Source organism: Sturnus vulgaris, chromosome 11 (assembly GCF_052056855.1).
Source record: "Sturnus vulgaris isolate bStuVul1 chromosome 11, bStuVul1.hap1, whole genome shotgun sequence".
In the NCBI taxonomy this organism is placed as follows: Eukaryota; Metazoa; Chordata; class Aves; order Passeriformes; family Sturnidae; genus Sturnus; species Sturnus vulgaris.
In genome coordinates, this window is record NC_142253.1 from 5,362,928 (window position 1) to 5,382,842 (window position 19,915).

The 19,915-nt window shown below is 37.5% G+C and overlaps 1 protein-coding gene across 3 annotated transcripts in view; it reads left to right on the forward strand.

The window, feature by feature from the left end:
- Positions 1–19,915, forward strand: part of SUCLG2 (succinate-CoA ligase GDP-forming subunit beta) — a 109,909-nt gene that overhangs the window by 43,408 nt on the left and 46,586 nt on the right. For all 3 annotated transcript variants that reach the window (XR_015805988.1, XM_014873325.2, XM_088171287.1), the window contains exons 3-8: positions 5,959–6,058; positions 6,188–6,278; positions 12,208–12,360; positions 13,323–13,412; positions 15,764–15,860; positions 19,192–19,353. Coding sequence is in view for 2 of the 3 variants with exons in the window: in XM_014873325.2 (XP_014728811.2) it covers positions 5,959–6,058; positions 6,188–6,278; positions 12,208–12,360; positions 13,323–13,412; positions 15,764–15,860; positions 19,192–19,353 (693 nt within the window). In the remaining variant the exon portion in view is untranslated. The remainder of the gene's footprint in view (positions 1–5,958; positions 6,059–6,187; positions 6,279–12,207; positions 12,361–13,322; positions 13,413–15,763; positions 15,861–19,191; positions 19,354–19,915) is intronic.

Here is a 19,915-nt window from a genome sequence, read left to right on the forward strand (position 1 = left end):
ATCCCTGCAGTTCTCACAAGATGGGCAGCAGTGGAAGTGGCAGCAATACTTGGGAAAAGCTGTCTCAGATTTCAGACCAAGCTGGTGTAAAGAGACTCAAATATGAAAAGTAACAACTTTAAGATTCAGTGTTCAGTGTGGAAACTAAGCTTTACTACAGTTTTTCTATTATTGCATTATGTTTGTTATGGTCTTCCTCATTGATTTTATTCTTCTCCCTTCTTTCCTTGCTGGAGTAATCTACAGAATGTCTCTGGCCTGGAGTGTTGCTAAAAGGTAATAAGTGCCTGACAGAATCTTGCCTGAATAGTGTAAGAAGGTGGCTGAAATTTAGAAAATTAATTATAGCCAGTCTCGCCCAAAGGGAATTTGGAAACTCAGGCGGTAGAAGTAGCATTAAAACAAAGAAAGAGGCAACAGTAATGAAACAGGACAGATGAGACCCCAAAAAGGAGGTTTCCCTACTGCTGGATCAGCTAGACATAGGTAGTAAAACCCAAAACCAATCCAAACTGGACCCTTTTAGAGCTTTTAAGAGGAACCCTTGGTTTTGGAAGAAAGGCTCTGAGCTGCAGAGATGCAGTTTGGGAGAGATTATTTAGAACCTTTACAGGACCACTTGAGCATTTGTGGGATTGCATGAACATTGGTGAGGAAACAAGTAGGAATGGCATGTAGGTGTTCTGGAATTTGCTGGCATCTTTATAGTTCTTGTGTTTTCCAAAATAAGGAATAATTGCTGTCAGAAAAATGTCTGTAATGTCTGCCTTGTTTTTCTCAAATCTCATGTTATGAAAGCAAAACCATTAAGCAGAGTGGGAGAAAAACCCTGCTTTGGGAAAGGAAACACTGAATTTACTTCTGTTTTTAGGAAAACGGTGTTAAGCATAAATGCTTGAGAGATGGAATTGGTCATCCAGTGAGATTCCCAGCCAGTCCTTCATGGAGTAATATTCTAGACAACCATGAAAGAGATGTGGACTAAAGCCTGGATGGTGAAAACAAAGCTTGAAGTTGCACATGTCCAAACAAAGAATTGATTTGTGTCCCTCAGAGCAGTTTTACCAGGTTTATACATCTTTAGGTTGCCCTCTGTCCCTATGTAGGGGTGGAGAGTTTGGAGCTGGTTGCAGATTCCTGTGCCTCCTCTGGCTCTTTTGGGATTTGGGGAGGAGGAAGCACTCCACAGGTTCTGCTCATCAAGCACAACTTAATTGTTGCATATAAGTAAAACCTTATAAAAGAAAGGCCTTCTTAAATCAGCCTTTGCTCAGCTGAACTAATAGATATCCTGTTGAGTTGCCATGAGAAATAAATTTTAAGAATAAAAGTCAGTTTGCATAACAATCTATTCTTGTGAGAAAAACAGGTTGCACCTGCAAAAACAAGAATTCCATCCCTTGAGAATCCACAAAGAAAAAATGTAAACACCTGTGTAAAGAGAGTCACACACACAAGCCCCTTCTAACCAATGAACCGAGTGGCAAGAAAGTTACTAACAATTGGAGTTAAACATGAAAATGGTGTAAAAATGGGCTGGAACATTAAAGTGGGGCTTTTTCCACTGGAACTTTGAAGTGTTGTGGCCATCATTATTGGCTGCTGTTGTTCTCCTTCATTATTTTACCTAGAGAAGGGTGGCCAGCAAAGCTCTTGACGCCAGTGTCTCTCTGCAGTGGGCTGGGGTCCTCCTGTGCACCCACAGCTCCTGGGTGTTTGCACACTCAGTGTCTGCTCAGTAAGGAGGCAGGGCTGCTGTAAATCCTGGGTTTGGCGTGTCCTGCCTTTGTGTTCATTGTGCAGCTCCTGTGACAGTGGGTTTGCAATGTGTGCTGAGCTCATCCTGAGAGATCAGGGCATGTTCCAGGACACTCTGCTGCTGCTGCTGCAGCATCACACCGGAGTCAGGGGTTTGCAGTGAACCCTTCTGTGCTCAGCTGCCTTACACGGGGGTAAAAATACACTGATGGAATAGTGGAACAGGTTCTGCATTTTTAAAGGAGGCGCAGACAATTAATTTACACAGAGCTCCTGCAGATAGAGAAGCCAGACCACTGAAAGTCGCACAGTGAGGCAGAAATTTGATTAGGAATTCATGTGACACCTCCTCCCTTTGTTCCAAGCTCTGATTCTGTGGTGTGGGAGGTCTTGTCAAAAAAGTCCTGAGCTCTCTCTGGTAGCAAGCCTTTTGTTCATAAACAGGGGAGCTTGTGAGACCTGTTCCCATGCAGCCCTACATCGTGTGTTCTTTACAGCAGTTTATTTTTTATAAGCTACACCACATTTTAATGTAATTGTTAACATGCCTAATTTGCAGCCACACAGTCGTATCAATAATAATGGAAAGTTGTTCACAGGTAATAAATTAGCATAGCATATAACCAGCAGAACTCTGCTTCTCAGTACATTGTTTCACGATCAAGAATTCAGTAGTTAAATATACACAGCAGTGGGCTGAGAACAAGCTGTTCATTTTTGCTGCGAGCAGTACCAGTGGACCAGAGTAATCATAGCTCCCAAAAGCAGGACTGATTTTATTGATTTTAAATAGGCTTTCATTATAGCACTGAGCTTATTCCAATTGCAAGGAGTATCACTGCTGTTTGTATTCACAGTGCTGACTGAGGGAAGGAGAGGTTTTGTTGGATGCTCTGTAGAGGATTTTTTGTCCCTCAGTGTTCTGTTCTGCCCTGCTGAAACACCTGGATTTATTATAGAAAAATAAGTGCTTAAGGCTTTTTTTCCTGTGCTTAAAGTTTTTTAGAAACATAGAGACAGACACAGATCCGAAATTTTTAATTCTGAGTGTTTTTCTGAGGAGCAAAGGTCTTGCTTATTTATTGGCATCTGATGTAGGGACCAGCTGTATTTTGGTTCCATGTTTTTAAAGGATTCTTTAGAAATCTTGGAATCACTTTGCTTGGAAATGATTGCTAAGATCACCAATTCCAGCCATTTAACCCAATACTGCCAGGTCCAGCACTTAAACCTGTCTCTAACACCACACCTGTACCTCTCTCTTTTTCCATAGATCAATGTGAAAAAGGCAAATAGAAGAGCTGCTCAGTCTGAGATATTAATGTATTCAGGTTATAATTAGTTAAGAACACATTCTGTTACCAGCAATGCGTCATTAATCTGCATGGAGCAGTTTGCAGCCATTTGTTGCTAAATTAGTGACACTTGAAAGCTGTCGGGTTTTTGTATTGTTTCTAATGATAAAGAAAATTATAAATCTGTGACTAAAAATCCACATATGCACACTTAAGAAGCAGGCTGGCTTGTTGTTTGGTTTTCTTCGGAGTTTTTGTGTTTGTGTTTGTGTTTTAATTTACACAAGGCTGGTCAGTCAGTGCCCATGCACAGAAGTTGGTTGAAGCCTTAATGCTGTTGAAAATGTTGTACTGTACTTGATGGTGGTGTAAAGGCATGTTGTTTGTGATAGGTTTTCTTCAAATCTTTTATGTGTTAATACACAGTGCTGCTTAAACATTTTTTCCAGTGTTACTAGAACTAGTTTGGAAGGGTATTAATAGAAATTAGTTACACCTTTCTGGTTTTAATGGGTTTAACACTAGCTTTAGGTACCTTTTTATTTTTTTTTTTTTTTTTTGCCTTAAACCTACAGGTGAAGGTGAATTACTTCAAATATTCTAGTTAATCCCACATTTTTGTTTTGGCATAGTCTTCCATAACATAATTTAGGAATTCAGGCAGGAACAAACAAAATCTTTGTGTGAGCATTTCTAGAAATCAACTCTTTAAATAAGATGGTGACATTAAGTAGTGAATCAGCTTGGTAAGTACTGAATGATCAAGCCTAGTTCCTGTAAAATGAGATCTGGATGGTTTATTTCATTTTACAGAGTTTGGGCAAATAATTGTGGAATTAAATTGCTTCCTGTTGGTTTCCTGCAGGGCATGAAGAACCTGCTGCACTGTGCTCTGTGAGCTGCTGCATTGATTAGTTCTTCAGGTCTAATCTTTCCATGGCTGTGCTCACTTTTGTGTCTGTTTGTTCATGGGTTTGATAGTTGCTTTTCTGAAGTTACTGTATTGCCTTGATAGTCCTCTAGTGGATTATAAAAATGTAGCCATTAATTCCTTTCTCTAAGTTCATTTGTTGGAGCCCAGTGGAGATAATTGGTGCTCCTGGAATGTGGTGCTTGGGAATGAGGGTGATGATCACTCCCAGAACTGATACCACCCATCACTGGCAATCAAAGCTCACATTGTCAGGATGGCTGGAAGCTAAAATTGATTTAATTAAATGCTTACAGCATCTCTGAACAGTACCATATTAGATTCTTTATCACAGCAGCTACAGTGATTTTTAGAGCTTGCTTCTGCAGGTTGAAAAATGATTTATAGTTTTAATTCATCTTAATTTGTGTGCTTAGGAAACATTTGATATAAAACTTTTTGTTGCATTTAAATTTCCTTGTTATCTGCCCTGCAGTGGCATGAGTAATAGGGAGCCCAGAACATGAATATATTGGAATGCATGAAATATTTTCAAAGAGAATGCTTTTAAAGTTCAGAGGGATATATGTCAAATGTTACTGAATGGATAAGCATGTGAAGAAATTTTAGCCTGAAGAAGCTTGGAAATTAAACATTCCTTAGTACAGTATGTGTTAAAAATAATTAATAATAATAATAGTAACTACTACAGTGTTAAAATACAATACCTGTGTTAAATAGAATATTTGTTTTATAGTATTTATTCTATTCTAAGCTTCAACTTCTTTTGTAGCTTCTGAAATTTATTATACAGGTACTTTGAAATGGTTCTGTGTCAGAGCTTGCCTGCACCATCAATTGCTGCACCTCTAAACTTATATTTAATAATCTGTGAAATGTTTTTACAGCCTAGAAAGCCTATGTGTGTTTGAATGAAAGTATCTATATCCTCTGTGCCAATTAAACAGTAAATTTGTCAATTTAACAACAAATTCTCGTGTTTTATTGATACTTGGATAAAATATTATTGTCTGAGGTGTGACCTAATTCAAACACCACTGAAATGAGAGATTTCCACAGACTGTAGGAGAGGGTGACAGAGTCTTTTCTCTGCACACTTAATGATCTGTTATTATTAGGATCTCAGACTTTGCAAAGCACCCAGCACTATTATGATAAACGTGGTGTTAATAAACATCTTAAAGGCCCTGGGAGCTGTTCATGGTTCAGGAATTCGCTGTGATCTGGAGCTGCAGGGATGATGAGAGATGGTTTGGTTTGGTTTGGTTTGGTTTGGTTTGGTTTGGTTGTTTTCTTTCCCCTTTTTCCCCTGTTTGACTCTGTAAGGATGCCAGGATTGCTTTTGTTTGGAATGCAGGACACGGTGCAATTGTTTTTGTCACTGTCTTGCTGCACTTTTGTGTAACTAAGAGATTGTTCTACTCAGATTGCTGAAGGTCCAAGTGATGCCTCCCAGACAGATGAAATGTTGTCACAGCTCCTGCCCTTGCTCTGCACTCACCTGCCCTTTGGAGACAGGGATTTCTTCTTTAAGAACCACATCCATGCACCTCCTTCCATGTCTTCAGAGCAAGGAATGGAATTTATTTCCCTTGATGAGCATTGTTTTGTTGTGCGTTCAAGACAAAATATGATCTGATTTATGTTTAAAGACCATGCCAGTGTGCCAGCCCCAGAGCTGGGCTGGTTGTGTGCTTTGTTGAGCAGGCCATGTAGCATTAACTGCATGGTTCTGATTCTACAATGACATTTATCCCTCTAATAAGCTGTGTAGCCCTTAACCTCCTTGAGCAATTCTTTTTTTTGGCAAGGTTTCCTTATAGGAATTACGAATTTACTCTTGTTTTATTGCTCACTGGTTATAAACAACTTCTTGTTGTTTTAAGAGTCCAATCTGGAAATGCCTTTTGATCTCATACTAACAAGCTCAATAATTGACAAACCACAGAATTGCAATGTGTTTTGCTTTTACAGAGGCAAAGGAAATTGTTCTGAAGGCACAGATTCTGGCTGGAGGGAGAGGGAAAGGTATTTTCAATAGTGGATTGAAAGGAGGAGTTCATCTAACTAAAGAGTAAGTACATTCAATTGAAAAAAAATATAAATAAATTGCTCCTTGTAGAATATTTAGGCTGTTTACAATAGCTATGGACTGTTTCTTTTAATATTTTTCAGTAAACTAACATTTTTCCTTTGTTTGTAGCCCTAAGACTGTTGAACAGCTTGCTAAACAGATGATTGGGTACAATCTGTCAACCAAGCAAACTCCAAAGGATGGTGTGACAGTTAAAAAGGTAAGATTTTGGCCTCTTGAAAGTTGAAAAGTATGTTCAGCTGCAATTTTGCATTAATAAGCTGGGATGTACGACATAGATTTTTTTCAATCCTTCTCCAATTCCTGATTTATTACATCTAATTGATTTAAAAAAAAAAAAAAAAAGAAGAAAATGTTACTTCTTCAGTTTGTGTATACATTTAGTTCATCAATTTTGGCATACCCACTGATGGGAAAATAAATTGATTTCTGCAATGTATATTGAAAGGAATCCTTTTTCATAGGCTCATCTTCCATCAAATACATACTAAGTGGTGATATAACTGCACTATAGCATTAGCTGTACATCCTTATTGACATTCTGCTGACAGAAAGTAGATGCATGGTTCCCTTTACTAATAATATTATCTGTATTTCAGTCACCCTCTGGTCTGGGCAAGTGTTAATAGAGTGACAGATGAATCACAGAATGGTTTGAGCTGGAAGGGATCTTTAACATTCCTTCAGTCCAACCCCCTGCAATGAGCAGGGGCATCTTCAATCAGATCAGGCTCTTCAGAGCCCCATCCAGCCTGTGCCAGTGCCTCACCATCCTCATTGTAAAAAAATTCTTTCTTATGTGTAGTCAAAATCTGTCTTTGGTTTAGAACCATCTTGACTTACTGCAACAGGCCCTGCTGAAGAGTTTGTCCCCATCTTTATTGTAGGGCCCCTTTAAGTGTTGAAAGATTTGCATGAGATTTTTTTCTCAATTGAAAAAAAAAAAGTCTGAACAGTAGATTCTTCTGTTTGTTGCAGATCCAGACTAAAATATGTTCATGGCAGTGGTTGAGGTACCAAATGGACATTGGGGTTCATTTTCAATGATGGTGCTTTCTACAAGGCACCAAGATTCACTTCAGCATAAATTATTTGCTGTGTATTGACCTGAATAAGAGAAGCAAAGATTCAGTAAGATTCTCCTTCAAATTAGGAAGATTCTGTGAAATCCTGGCAATTTCCTATCTGCTGTATCTGCTTTTATCTCTTGCTTTGTTTGACTGAGCAAGAATCCTCATACAGGTGAGGAGTGAGAGCCACACTGTTTCTGATGCCAGGAAATAATTTGGCATGAGCTGAAGGAACTGCAGTTCACATTTAATATCCTGTGCACAGCTTGGTGTATTAGCATAGAAGGGGAAGGAGCACCTGTCTGGAAAGATCCTGTCTAATGAGGGCTGGAGGAAGGTGTTCAGGCAGTTCTTCTCTTGGGGAGCAAGGAGAGCAGATTAACATCACTCCTTAGGGTTGTTCTTAAAAAGAAATAGTATATATTCAAATAGGAGACTCAATATTATCATTAAGGTATGTCTGTCAGAGATCCTGATAATACTAAGGATATAAGAAAGAATACACCTTTTCCATATTAAGGCACTCTGCTTGGGAAAATTAGTATTGTAGAAGCAGCTTTCTTTTATAAGTTCTTTGTTTTTATTCTTTGCCCCTAGTTGGCCTGTCTTGAATACATCCATACAGAAATTTTTTGTCAGAGTGCCAGCCTGTTCATCGTTGACAGATTCTGTTCTGAAAAAGAAATTGATAGAAATGGAAGAAAGGTGTAGGTGTTGGGGGGTTTGTGACATTGGTTATTCAAAGGATTTCTATTAGGGTGACTTTTGTGCTCTGTAGCTATAGAATATTTCACTTGTGGTTCCTTTCTCCCCTCCACATGTTGTTTGTGGGGATGAACAGTGAACAGGACTAAGCAGCTGGGGCAGAGGTGAAGTTTAAGGTGAAGTTTGCACTACTGAACTTCAGATATTTATTTGAGTGGTACAGGATTGTTTACAGCCTTGAAAGAATGTGTATTTTTCCTTTGTTATAGAGTTCCAGGGAAACTGATATTTTAATGTTTATGCATGATAAACCAATGTGATGTTTTCTCTGGGAGAAACTGATCATCTGCTGTCATAGACTCTCATTCTGATTACAGAGTTGGCTTTTAAAAGTGTGTTGGCTTTTAACTAGCATGTTTTATATTTTTTGGTATTGAGTTCTTGATTCTTAGTAATTAATGGTAAGAGCATACACTCTGCTTTAATTAATTTTGTAGGAGTTTGTCCAATATTATGGTTATTAGGTAGTGAAGAAAGCATATTTAAAATTATGCACTAGTTCATCAAAAAACTATTTCCCAGCAAAATTATGTCTTTTAAAAGAGAATTTCTCATTTACAAAGTTAGATCACATTGGGATCTTCAAGGTAGTTAAAGGAGCTCAGATTTGTAGTGTCAGGACTACAAAATCAAATACTGACATTTTAATCAAGGGGCAAACTACAATAATATTATTAAAAATATAAATTTGGCTGTGTCTGAGATATCATTTAATGCAGTGGGAACTTAGTGCACTGAAAATTCCAGGCAGACTCTTTGGGCTTGCTAAGGGCAGTGGGGAAGGTAAGAACAAAATCACTGGCATTTTTGTTTTATTTCAAGGCACGTGCTTTCTCTCTGCATGTATGGAAGAGTTTGTGTGCTACATGTACGTAAGGAAAATTGCATTTCAGGAAGAAAAAGCATATTTTTAGGATATGTGCCTTTTAAACTTTTCAGTGTTTTGGAAAGTTTATGTGGTTTAAAATACTCCTACGTTTTAAAAAAAAATTAAGTAATAAGCGTTTTTCAGAAGGAAAAATAGTTATTATGTCATTTTCTGTGAGGCAATCAACGAGCTAGTGTCAAGTCAGTGAGTAGAAGTCACGTACCTTTTACATGTATTTGTAAGGAATGTATAAAAGGTAGAAAATTTCTGCAATTAGAATAATTATGAAACAGAAAATGGTGATTTCAGCTTGTGCACCTACTACAGAATTTAAAGTGTGTTTGTGCCTCTTGAGATTTCTGTTTCTTAAATTAATAGCAATCTCTTCAATTCCCTCGTAACTGGGAACCTGTTCTGTGAGTTTACATAAAATCCTCTTCTGGCAGTTTGGAATTTGGAGAGCCTGGCTCTCTGTGGTGACAGTCTTCTCTTATCATGACAACCTGAGAATTCACTACCTGTATTTTCTCTCCAAGCAATAGCAGAATGAACATTTTGTGTATTTGATTCTGTTTAAAAAAAGCTGTTACAGTTACCCTCATGACATTCGATGTGTGGCTTAAACTTTTAGGTAAGGATTTGTTACGGAGAGGGAAAGCTTGAAGTTGTCAGGAAGTTTTAATGAAAACTGATTTTCCCCCAGGACATTTTAAATATAAATATGATATGGTAAACAGATAATGATGTGTCATTTTCTTTATCAAAAGCAAAACAGACAAAATGTGAGAAGAGTCAACAGTCTGTAGATTCAATTTCACTGTTCTTAACTGTTCATCAATGTGTTTGCTTTAGTTCTGTCGTGTGAGTGATAGGTAGACTTAAATGACATTTAAAGACCTGGAACACCAATTTCCCTGGCTTTGTTCTGCATCAAACAGGGAGGATGGTGAAGGAAAATTATTTTGTTGGGAGAAATTAGAGGTATTTCACAATCTGACAATTTTTGCTCTAAGGTTGCCTACTGCAAAGTAGATTCTCAGTAGTTTTGTGAATTAAGACAGAGAAGTATCTGATGATGTTAACATTGTTAATTAGCTACAGTGAGGACAATCACTCTGGCTGGAAGTCACAGTTGAAGATGCCTGATTTAATAATGTTAGTTCCACCTGCTGTGCCTGCAAATGTATTCCTCAAAACTTGTTGAGTGTATTCCCATCCTAAGTCTGGCCCTGACCCTGAGCTCTGTGGAAACTGAACAGCTCTGACAAGATCCAGTAGGTTTTTATCTGAATTATGTCTAAAGCAACTGACTCACATTTTTCAGATGCATTGATGCAGGATATCTAAGAAGGTGAAAACACGGATGCAGGTAAAAACAGTAGTAAATCAAAGATGCTTTCCCTACCCTTGCTTGTTAATTTGACAAATCTTGGCATGTAGCCAAGCTATGTCTGAAGTTGTCTTTTAGCATCCCTCTGTAGTAGATTAAAATAGGCAGATGCTTTTAAGTAGTACAGTAGTTTTCTGCATTCTTGGTTCTCTCCTTCACCCTGGCTTTCTTTACTTTCCTTTTGAACAGTCACTTATTTGAACTATTCCTTTATATCCCCCTATGTTGTGCAAATAAAGTGAGGTAAAAGTAGAAGGAAACAAAATTACTTTAAAGCAAATTTCTTCCAAGTCAAAAAGACCATAAAGAAATTTCATCTTTCCTTCAATTTTGAGCACTGGTGGCTTTATTTGATTCCTTGTTTCTTACTTTTTTTTTTTTCCTCTTCTCTAATACCTACTGCCTGGCAGAAAGTCCCTACATTCTTATGTACTCTGGAATAGGCTGTCAAAAATGCGACTTGGGTGAAAGTGTAGTGCATCTTTCTTGTTTATAGTCCTTGAACTATGAAAACCCCAGGAATACTCATTTGATGGAGCACCTTGTGCCAGGTAGGCAGAGTTTTAAGGCTGCAGGTATAAAAATACCTCTTGGATCTGCTGACTGAGAGAATGAATTTCTTCTTGTGGTATATTCAGTGATGGTCATTGTCTGCAGTCGTTGTTCAAAACTGTCACTTCATAAACAGACCATATTAGAAAGATGTTGCCATTTAATTCTTCTTAATTATATTAATATTTGGGAAATTATTTTCCTGATTTCCACCACTTCCATTGAAAGATGGGAAATAGTAGAAAGATGGGAAATAGTAGCTCTCTTAAGGAAGAACATAATGCTAATTAAATTGCAGAGGTGGCTGTTTCACTTTCAGATTGAAAAGCAAGACTGTAGTACAGAGCAGAACTACAGTCTTTGCAACTTTGATTATGGCATCTGCTATGATCACAGGCAACAATTATTAATGATCATATGCAGATCTTTTCCTAAAATTAAGAATATTTTGGGAAATTTAGTATTCTTATAGCAAAACAGTTTTGTGAGTCCTTTCTAAGTGTAGAACTACTCAGTCTCTGGAGTTGCTTCAATAGCTATTGTTTAGCTATTGCAAAAATTGACAGTTCAGGGGAGGAGGAAGGTACAATCATTGTAATACTAAAATAGAAAGGACCTTGTCTTGTTTTGGAGAGGAAGGAAAAATTGTATAAAAGACTTTATATGGGCCAATTTCTGTCACTTTTAATGTATTGCCTTGAGATTCCAAATGTTTGATTTGAATCATCTTTCTGTTTGTGCTGTGGTGTCTGTCAGATACTGGTACAAAATGGCTCTGTAGCTTATAGTAATAAATAGGAAGTAGTAGCTCTTTGGAAAAATAAATATCTGTGTTTTTAGATAGTGCCAGTATCTGAAGGACACACACCTGCTTGACTCTCTAAACTGAAAATAAAAAGGTGGATGGTAGAATTACCTGTAAACCCATTTTCTTAGGAAATACTTGAGCAGAGCAGGAATTCAGTGCAGAGATTACAAGGGTTGGGTGGCCTTTGGTCAGAATAAGGGAGAGAACTTAATCCTGAGGATTTGCTGGTGAGGAACATCACTGCTGTGAGCTGCATCCAAAAGCCAGAGTGCCAGTCCTCCTATCTGTGTGATCTGCACACTGAGTCCTTTGGGACTCAGGTCTTTCTGGGGACAAGAATTATTTAAATTGATAATCAAGAATTATCCCAAATTATTGGGATGAAAAGGTAATATAGAGGTCAGCAGCTCTTGGAGAAACCCCAGCACTGAGGTGTTCCTGGTTTGCATTGCTTGCTGCATCCCCAGTGAGAAGAGCAGCAATAAAGGAGTCTCTTATTTAAGGAGAGAGCATTTCTTGGGAAAAAGGTCACAGGGTTGTAGTACTGTAGTAAAAGCAGTGAAACCAATATTTCTTTTCAGCACAGCAAGTATCCAACTTCTGCATTTTAAGGCAAAGCAGAAGGACCAGTCAGAGCCATTGATGTTTTCTTTTCTTCCCTCTATCCATTTCTAGGTGATGGTTGCAGAAGCACTGGATATTTCCAGGGAAACATACTTTGCAATTCTGATGGACAGAGCCTGCAATGGACCTGTCATGGTTGGCAGTCCACAGGGTGGTATGGACATAGAAGAAGTTGCAGTAACCAGCCCAGAACTTATCTTTAAGGTATTGAAATAATCTTCTACAATAACAATTTTCCTTGCAGATTAGCCAAAAGAATATTTTTCCTCCTTTCTCCTCGCATTTTTCCTTCTTCTATGTAAAAAGGAGATAGGAAGAAACATAAAAATAGTGTTTCATCAAATACAGGATCATACCTGTCACCTAGTAAATGGAGCATATTTAATATCTGATTTTACTAGCATTTTTCAATTAGAAAAAGATCTTAAATCTCGCTGTTATGTGATATGTTAAACTTCATATCTGAAACGTTTTATGACTGAGTTTCACTTTCAGGAAGGTACAGAGTTTTTTCACAAGTGGGTTGGTGCCAATATATTTACTGCTTCTGTGGCTGTTTTTCTCTAATTGACAGAGTTGTTAATTATTTTTTTTGTACCTGCAAGACTTTTGCATCTGAAATACAACTGTTGTAATTACTTTCTTAATGATGACTGCACTGAAGTATTTTTTAAGTTACTGTGGCAATATAATGAGCAGACAAGCTATTCAGCTGAGAAAATAATTGATACAATCAAGAATAATTATTCAAAAAATTGTAAAAATATTTAATGTGCATTTAAAAATTATATAAACTTCACAATGTTGCTGGGCAGTGACACTCACTGCCTTGAAAATATTCCAGAATATGTCATAAAAATTAACAGACAAAATATTCGTCAATGCCATCTGTACAGTAATTAAAAGTGAAAACTGGTGTCACATTGTCTTGTCAGCGTGCCACCCTGAAGAATTATATATTTTTTGGAAGGACTGTTTCATAGTCAGTGTGGTAATTATAACATCCCCTATAGGCAGCTGCTATAGCCTCAGTCTCTGGGAGCCTTGGCAAACAGCCAGGCTTTAATTACTAATTTGCACATGTATACTAAGTGTTTTCCTTTTGAAGTCATAAACCTCCATTCCGATGGAATATTTAGTTATATTTACTCATGTTACTGTTGCAGGAGGAAATAGATATTTTTGAAGGCATAAAGGATCATCAGGCGTTGCAGATGGCAAAAAATTTGGGATTCCAAGGACCTTTGCAGCAGAAGGTAACTTGACTCCACTCCCTGGGTTTAGGCTGAAGACTTTTTAGCCCAGTTCTCTGTTAAATGTTTTCTAAAAGGCCAAGTGTCCATTAAATCAGGATCATTTCTGACATTCTAAATACTAAATTGCACCTATGTAATTGTCATTAGGCTTTAGCATTTTGAGTAAGTTCCTTCTAGTTTTAAAGTGGGAGTCCCAAGTCTTTGAAGCAGAGGGTGGCAATGTGCCCTCCCACCTTGTGGGATTCCTTTGCTTTCATTGGAATTCCACTGGAGATCCATGAATGGCATGGGTAGAGCTGTTTTGGAAAATTTGCCCTTAATATAGGGAGAAATAAAAGTGTATCTGGCTTTGTGATTGAAACCTTTTAAAAATTTTTTATTCTTCAACTGAAAAACAGCAAGCTGTCAGCATGTTGTATTTTCAGTATCTCTTTTCTATGTGTATATATATTTTGTATATATATATTGCCTTTATGCATCATTTTGGAGAGAAGAAAAGAGAGCTCATTTCAGCTGGCCTGGTTCTTTTCTGTAGTATCAAACTGTCATTTTTGTAGAACTACTTTATTTTTAATTCAGCAGTTTTAATTATTTTCTATCCTAACATGCAATTAACAAATGCATAATGATTAAGTTGATTAACACACATTTGAAGATTTAGCTGTATATCTAATGAGGAGGAATGATTATGTAGAACCTTTCAACCCTTGAAGAGTTCTGGTACTTAATTAACAGCAAATATGTATGGACTTTTAAACAACACATTTAAATAATGCTGCAGGAATGCATTTCTTTCCTCATGCTGGCAACTGAAAGGAATTTACTGAAGCATAAGGACAGAGCTTTTATCCAGACAAATCCTGGTATTTACTTATACATTCTCTAGTTCTAGGCTGGGATTTTCTGCTTGGAGAGGCTCAGTTCTTATAGACCCTGAGAAAAAGAAGTGTTGCCATTAAGCTGCCTGATTCAGAGAGGTGCTGAAAGATGGAGCAGCCCTTAATAAAAGTGATTCTGGTGTTCTGGTGCAATGGCAGCAGAGGACTGTGGCAACAGCAGCTTTTGGGGTAGCCCAGAGTCACTGTGGGTTCATGGTGGGGCTGCCTGCCCATGTCACTGCTGAGCCTCAGCCCTGTGCTCTGGGGGTTTGTGCCAAGGAAACTCCTGTACATTTACAACAGATTTTTTTTAAAGTCAAACCCACTGAGAATGCTTCAACTGATAACCCTCGAGCAGGGAAGGATTCTTAAGGAATTTGTGCTGCTGCCCAAGTGTGACTCTTTAAAGAATCTTATCAGGGAATCACAGAGTGGTTTGGGTTGGAAGGGACCTTAAAGACGCTCCAGTTTCTACCAGGGGCACCTTCCACTCGATCAGGTCACTCAGAGCCCATCCAGCCTAGCCTTGAACAGGTCCAGGAATGGAGACCCCACAACCTCTCTGGGCAGAACTGGGACTGGGGTTGAGTCTTTCCAGTTGAAATGTTTTCTTTTGCATGACTGACCTTGTAGGGGAAAGCTGGCTTATGCTTTCTTCATTCTGATTCATTTTACCTATCAGGAGAGGTCCCAAGGATTTTTGGGTTGTGTACTTCAGTTAGCTGATCAGTAATGAGAGGAAAAAAATTGAGTGGTTCTTTATTAGTGCACTTCATGTGCAAACTTATTTCTGCTAATAAGTTCACAGTGTGTAATGAACCAAGGGGATTTTTTTAATACACGCTCATGTTGCTGTTTTTAAGTAGTTCTATTAGGGGAAAAAAGAACAAAAGACTTGGAAATTAGTAGTCAGTGGTGGTACTATCAGGCATGGAGATAGATGGTGAGGGGTAACAGGGAACAAGCAAGAGTATCTTGTAATGGGTAAACAGTTTCAGACTTAAGTCCTCAAAAAAATATTTCAGACTGATGTAAAAAGGAGAAATAGATATTTCTTCTGAAGTCACCAGAGTGCACAAACTACTTTGTGGTTTCTGACTTTAGACTGATTAATGTGAATGCAACTCAGATCTCGGTGTACCAGAGAATATTTCATTATACTGGTGCCTAACAGTCACTTCCCCAATTAAAATTGTCATAGTAATTGCACTGCCTATTTTGTAGAAAATCGCCAGTTCATTTAGTCTTTAAGCATACCTTTACTAAATGTTACACAGAATTATAATGCTACATTGTAATAATGTAAGAGACTATATGAATATGGTTAAGCAAACAGAAATAAAAGCAGTAATTATCTAGAATTACTGTGCAATGTAATACGTTAAAAATTATTGATAATGGTTTTTCTTTGCCTTGAAAACATGAACTTCTATTTTTCTGTGTGGTAATTGTAAATAATTTGATCACATTTAGGCAGCAGATCAAATTAAGAAGCTGTATAATCTTTTCTTGAAAATTGATGCCACTCAGGTTGAAGTCAATCCCTTTGGTGAAACTCCAGAAGGGCAAGGTAAGAAATTGAAGGAAAAAAATGAATGCATTATAATTCTTTATTTATGCAAACTATAAATTAAATTGCATAGAAGTATGTAGCAGCAGCTTTGCATTAATTTCATTTTGTAATGTAATTTAAACAACATTCATAAATATTCCCTTGGCAGATTTTATATTTCAATACTTTTTGTTGTTTCATCCAAATACTGGAAGTATTGGCTTCTACATGTTCTGCTTGGTGAGAGACAGCAACATTTTCTGTTCTGCTCATGTACAAAGTTGGGGTTTTCTTGATTTTGTTTTGTGGGGGTTTTTTGGGTTTTTGTGTGTGTGTGTATGTTAATGCTGCTAGAATTACTGAGATTGTGTGGAAAGAAACTTGTTTTATGTTTGCATTCATATGGGTAATTTAAATTTCCAAGTGCATGATTCTGCAATCTACTAGAGCACAGGACAAATTTCAGCTGAGGCAGACACTTGGCTACATCCTCTGGGAAGAAAAAGGGTCACTGATCATCCTGCACCATGACTCAGGGCTGAGGAGGTGCAGGGTAAAAATAAGGACCTGAATTAGCTTTCACCTCATTATAGTAATTGGTACTCTAGCTGAAAATTTTCCTTCCGTTTGTCATTTTTGTCCAAGGAAATTGGACAAAGGTGAAGAGGGGAGGAACTAAAGGTGCCTGTGGGCTACTGAAATATTGTAGGGCTCGTCCAGGGATATCACAGTTACCTCCTCATTGTCCCATTTCACTGAGGTGCTGAAGCCTTATTTGGTGAATACCAAGAGGGGAAACTGGTGTGCAAGTCGAGGCAAGTGAGGGAGAGGACAGTAAATTATGAGAGGAAATGAAATGTGGTCCTTAAAGATTGGAAAGAACCGTGGTGGTGCTGGCTTTGCATCCTTGCTGGAGTTCTGTGAGGTGGCACTGTGGAAATAAAGATTTGGATCAGTTACCAAGCTCTTGTGGAATGGCTGTGCATACTTAGTGAGAAGGGATAAATCTGAGGGATTTAGGCAGGAGTTTCTGTGCTGTTTTCTCTGAGGTTTTTCCCCATGTGTTTTGCATTCAGGAAGCTGAGGAGCAGAAACAGAGTGGGTTTCAAGCTGTGAAAGACACCTTGCTCACAGAAATGCACTGGACTCTTCCTGTGTTTGTTCCTTTTCTGCTAGCAGTTTCTCTATCTGAAATGTCTTAAGGAAGAATAAAGATTAAACAAATGGAATAGCATTTGAGTAGCTTAATGCAGCTCTTCCTAATGATAAAATATAAGTCTCTGTATGAAGCCCATTATTCTTGTCAAAGTAATGGATCAGGTGGATTTATTTCTTACTGTGCTTTTGTTTATCACTTGTCTGGATTTCCTTGTTTAATATCCTAGCAAATTCTTTGTTAACACTAGTGGGTCAGAAGCCTGAAACTTCCCTTTTTTTGTTGTTTGTTTTTTCTTTTGTTTGCTCTCAGTGTAAACTTGAATTGGCAGATGACAAAAATCCTACACTGCTAACAAAAACAGCAGAAGTACTTCATGAATACAAGTGTTGGAGCATTCTTTGATATTTGTTTGGAAGAAAAATCCATTTGTATAATCTATCATGCATGTAACAATGTGCTTTTGATAGTGAAAATGGTTTGATAAATATTAATACATGTTTTTACTGCTACTTTGTACAGCATGGCCTTTGTTAAAGATGAATGTTCTGTAGAAATGAGTTTCTATTAATGTGACATGGAGGATGTTTGTGTGTAAGGTAAACAGAGCTCTGAAACTGCAGTTGTACTCTAGCTTTGCGTGGGCTTAGTAATTTAAGCACCTGAAAGCTTAAAGAAGAAAAACTGTCTTCTTTCATTGCTAAAAAAATAATTAAAGCAGCTCTAGTGCATTAGAAGCATATTAGGAGCTGCAGATATTTCTGCTTTTGGCACATTCCCACTTGATGATTGTCCAGGTAAGATCTCGACTCTTCCAAGAGATTTATTATACACACTCATTAACAATTTTCTGAAACTTCAGTCACTGAAGTGAAATTTGGTATTTTTTAATTTAATCTGTTATCAGTTACAAGTCAAATATTTAAAAAAAATCAACATCAAAAAACCAAAACAAGAAAACCCTATGCAAATCAAGATATACAGCTGAGACTCTCCTACTTGTGTAAATGTTTTGTTTGCTGTTTCCTTAGCTATTTTTTCCTAAGTTAAGAAACTGTTTATTAAACAGAGTTACATTTCCACCAGACAGCACTGTGTGTTTTGTTATTTGAATTGATGTGTATCTATAGCAAAGACTAAAATTGTCCTCTGAATTGTCATTGACCTCCAGATGTGTGCAATGGTCATGGACACGTGCACATGAACCATGGACGTGTCCAATGGCAATGTGAATAAAAAACACCAGCAGATAGAAAAAAAACTATTAGATCTTTATGGACACAGCATTTAAAGGCACTTAAATTTGATTGGTTTGCCTTGAGAAATCAATTATGCTTAAGTCAGTAATTATAATCTGAACATAGTACAAGGGAAATTACTTGCAAAGTAATATGATAAGTATATAGTCTTACATTTACTTAGAACATTTTAATCTAATGAGGCATTTGCCTATGCAAACCCATAGAAATAATGAGTCAGAAAATAACACTCTACAGGCATTGCTGTTACTGGTGTGTTTATGTGAATATTGTGGCTGCTAGCCAGTCCTTTGTATATTTTATTTAATGTATTCAGATTTAACAACTTCTTAATTTGTTTTTACAACCATAGTGGACGTTGATATTGATGAGAAGGTTTGTATTTACTTAATTAATTCTCTTTATTTAAAAGTAATCTTTTGGTCACTTTTAACATATTTGGCTTCAGGTTTTTTGAGCTCTTTAATGAAATACTGTGTGTGTAGTTAATAGCATCAGAAATTCAAAATATGGCTAAGGAAAGCATAAAGTTGTGTTGCTCAACTCTGAATAGCTGCATGCTACCACACATGGCTTTGGGTTGGTGTTGCCTTTTATACCTGTTATTCTTTCAAAGTATGGAAGGCAAACTCTCCTGTGTCATTGCTGCAGCCCACCTGTCCAAATCACAAAACCAGGAACTTTGTTTGTAGCAAACACAAAACATCTTCCTGTGTGGAGTGGAGATCTTGCTGTGCCTTTTCTCCATAGAGGATTTATGGAAAACCTGTTCTTTCCTGCTGGACTCAGTGCTAGGGCTTCAGCTGCTCTGTGTTGGAGGCAGCATCATTCCCCAAGCAAACTCCCCTGGCTGCTGGAGTAGCTGCAGTATTTCAGAAGCTCTGGCTGGCTAGAAACTCTAAATTCCTGGGTGTTGTTTTGTTTTCTCTTCCAGTTGTTTGCTTCGATGCCAAGATAAACTTTGATGACAACGCAGAATTTAGGCAAAAAGAAATATTTGCCATGGATGACAAGTCTGAAAGTGAGCCCATAGAGAATGAAGCTGCCAAATATGACTTAAAATATATAGGACTGGATGGAAACATTGCTTGCTTTGGTAAGAGCAAATACATCCAAAAGACATTTGAAAACAAATTTACACTTGATCAGTGTATAGATTTTGTTTACATTTGGCATTCAGGCCACCCTTGACAGAATTTCAGTCTGTTTTACTGAGTATTTCTGCAGTTTTGTCTGTCCTTCCACGAGTTCTTGCAGGAATGAAACTAAAATTGTGTGTAAACTGTGCTGATGGCCATAGCACACAGGCAGGGCAGGAGAGGTGTCAGAGAGAAGGCAGGCTAAGCAGTTTCAGTTTCTGAGTTTTTAACCTGATGTAATTGGTCTTTCCAGTAATTAAAACAAAACAAGAAAAGTCATCAAAACCTAATCATTAACTTAAAAAAAATTAGAGTGTGTTACTTAAAAGACACTTGAAAAGTATGTTTATATAAATGTGACATTCCCAGTTACAACTAAATATTAAACTCCATTTTCCTTTAAGGAAAGCTGCTAAAGAATCTGCTTGGAAATGGCAGGGTTTTTATTTTCCTGAAGTTTCTGTGGAATAGAAATTACTCTGCTGTTTAGAAGAGATAAGTAGAAAAGTCAGCTGTGGT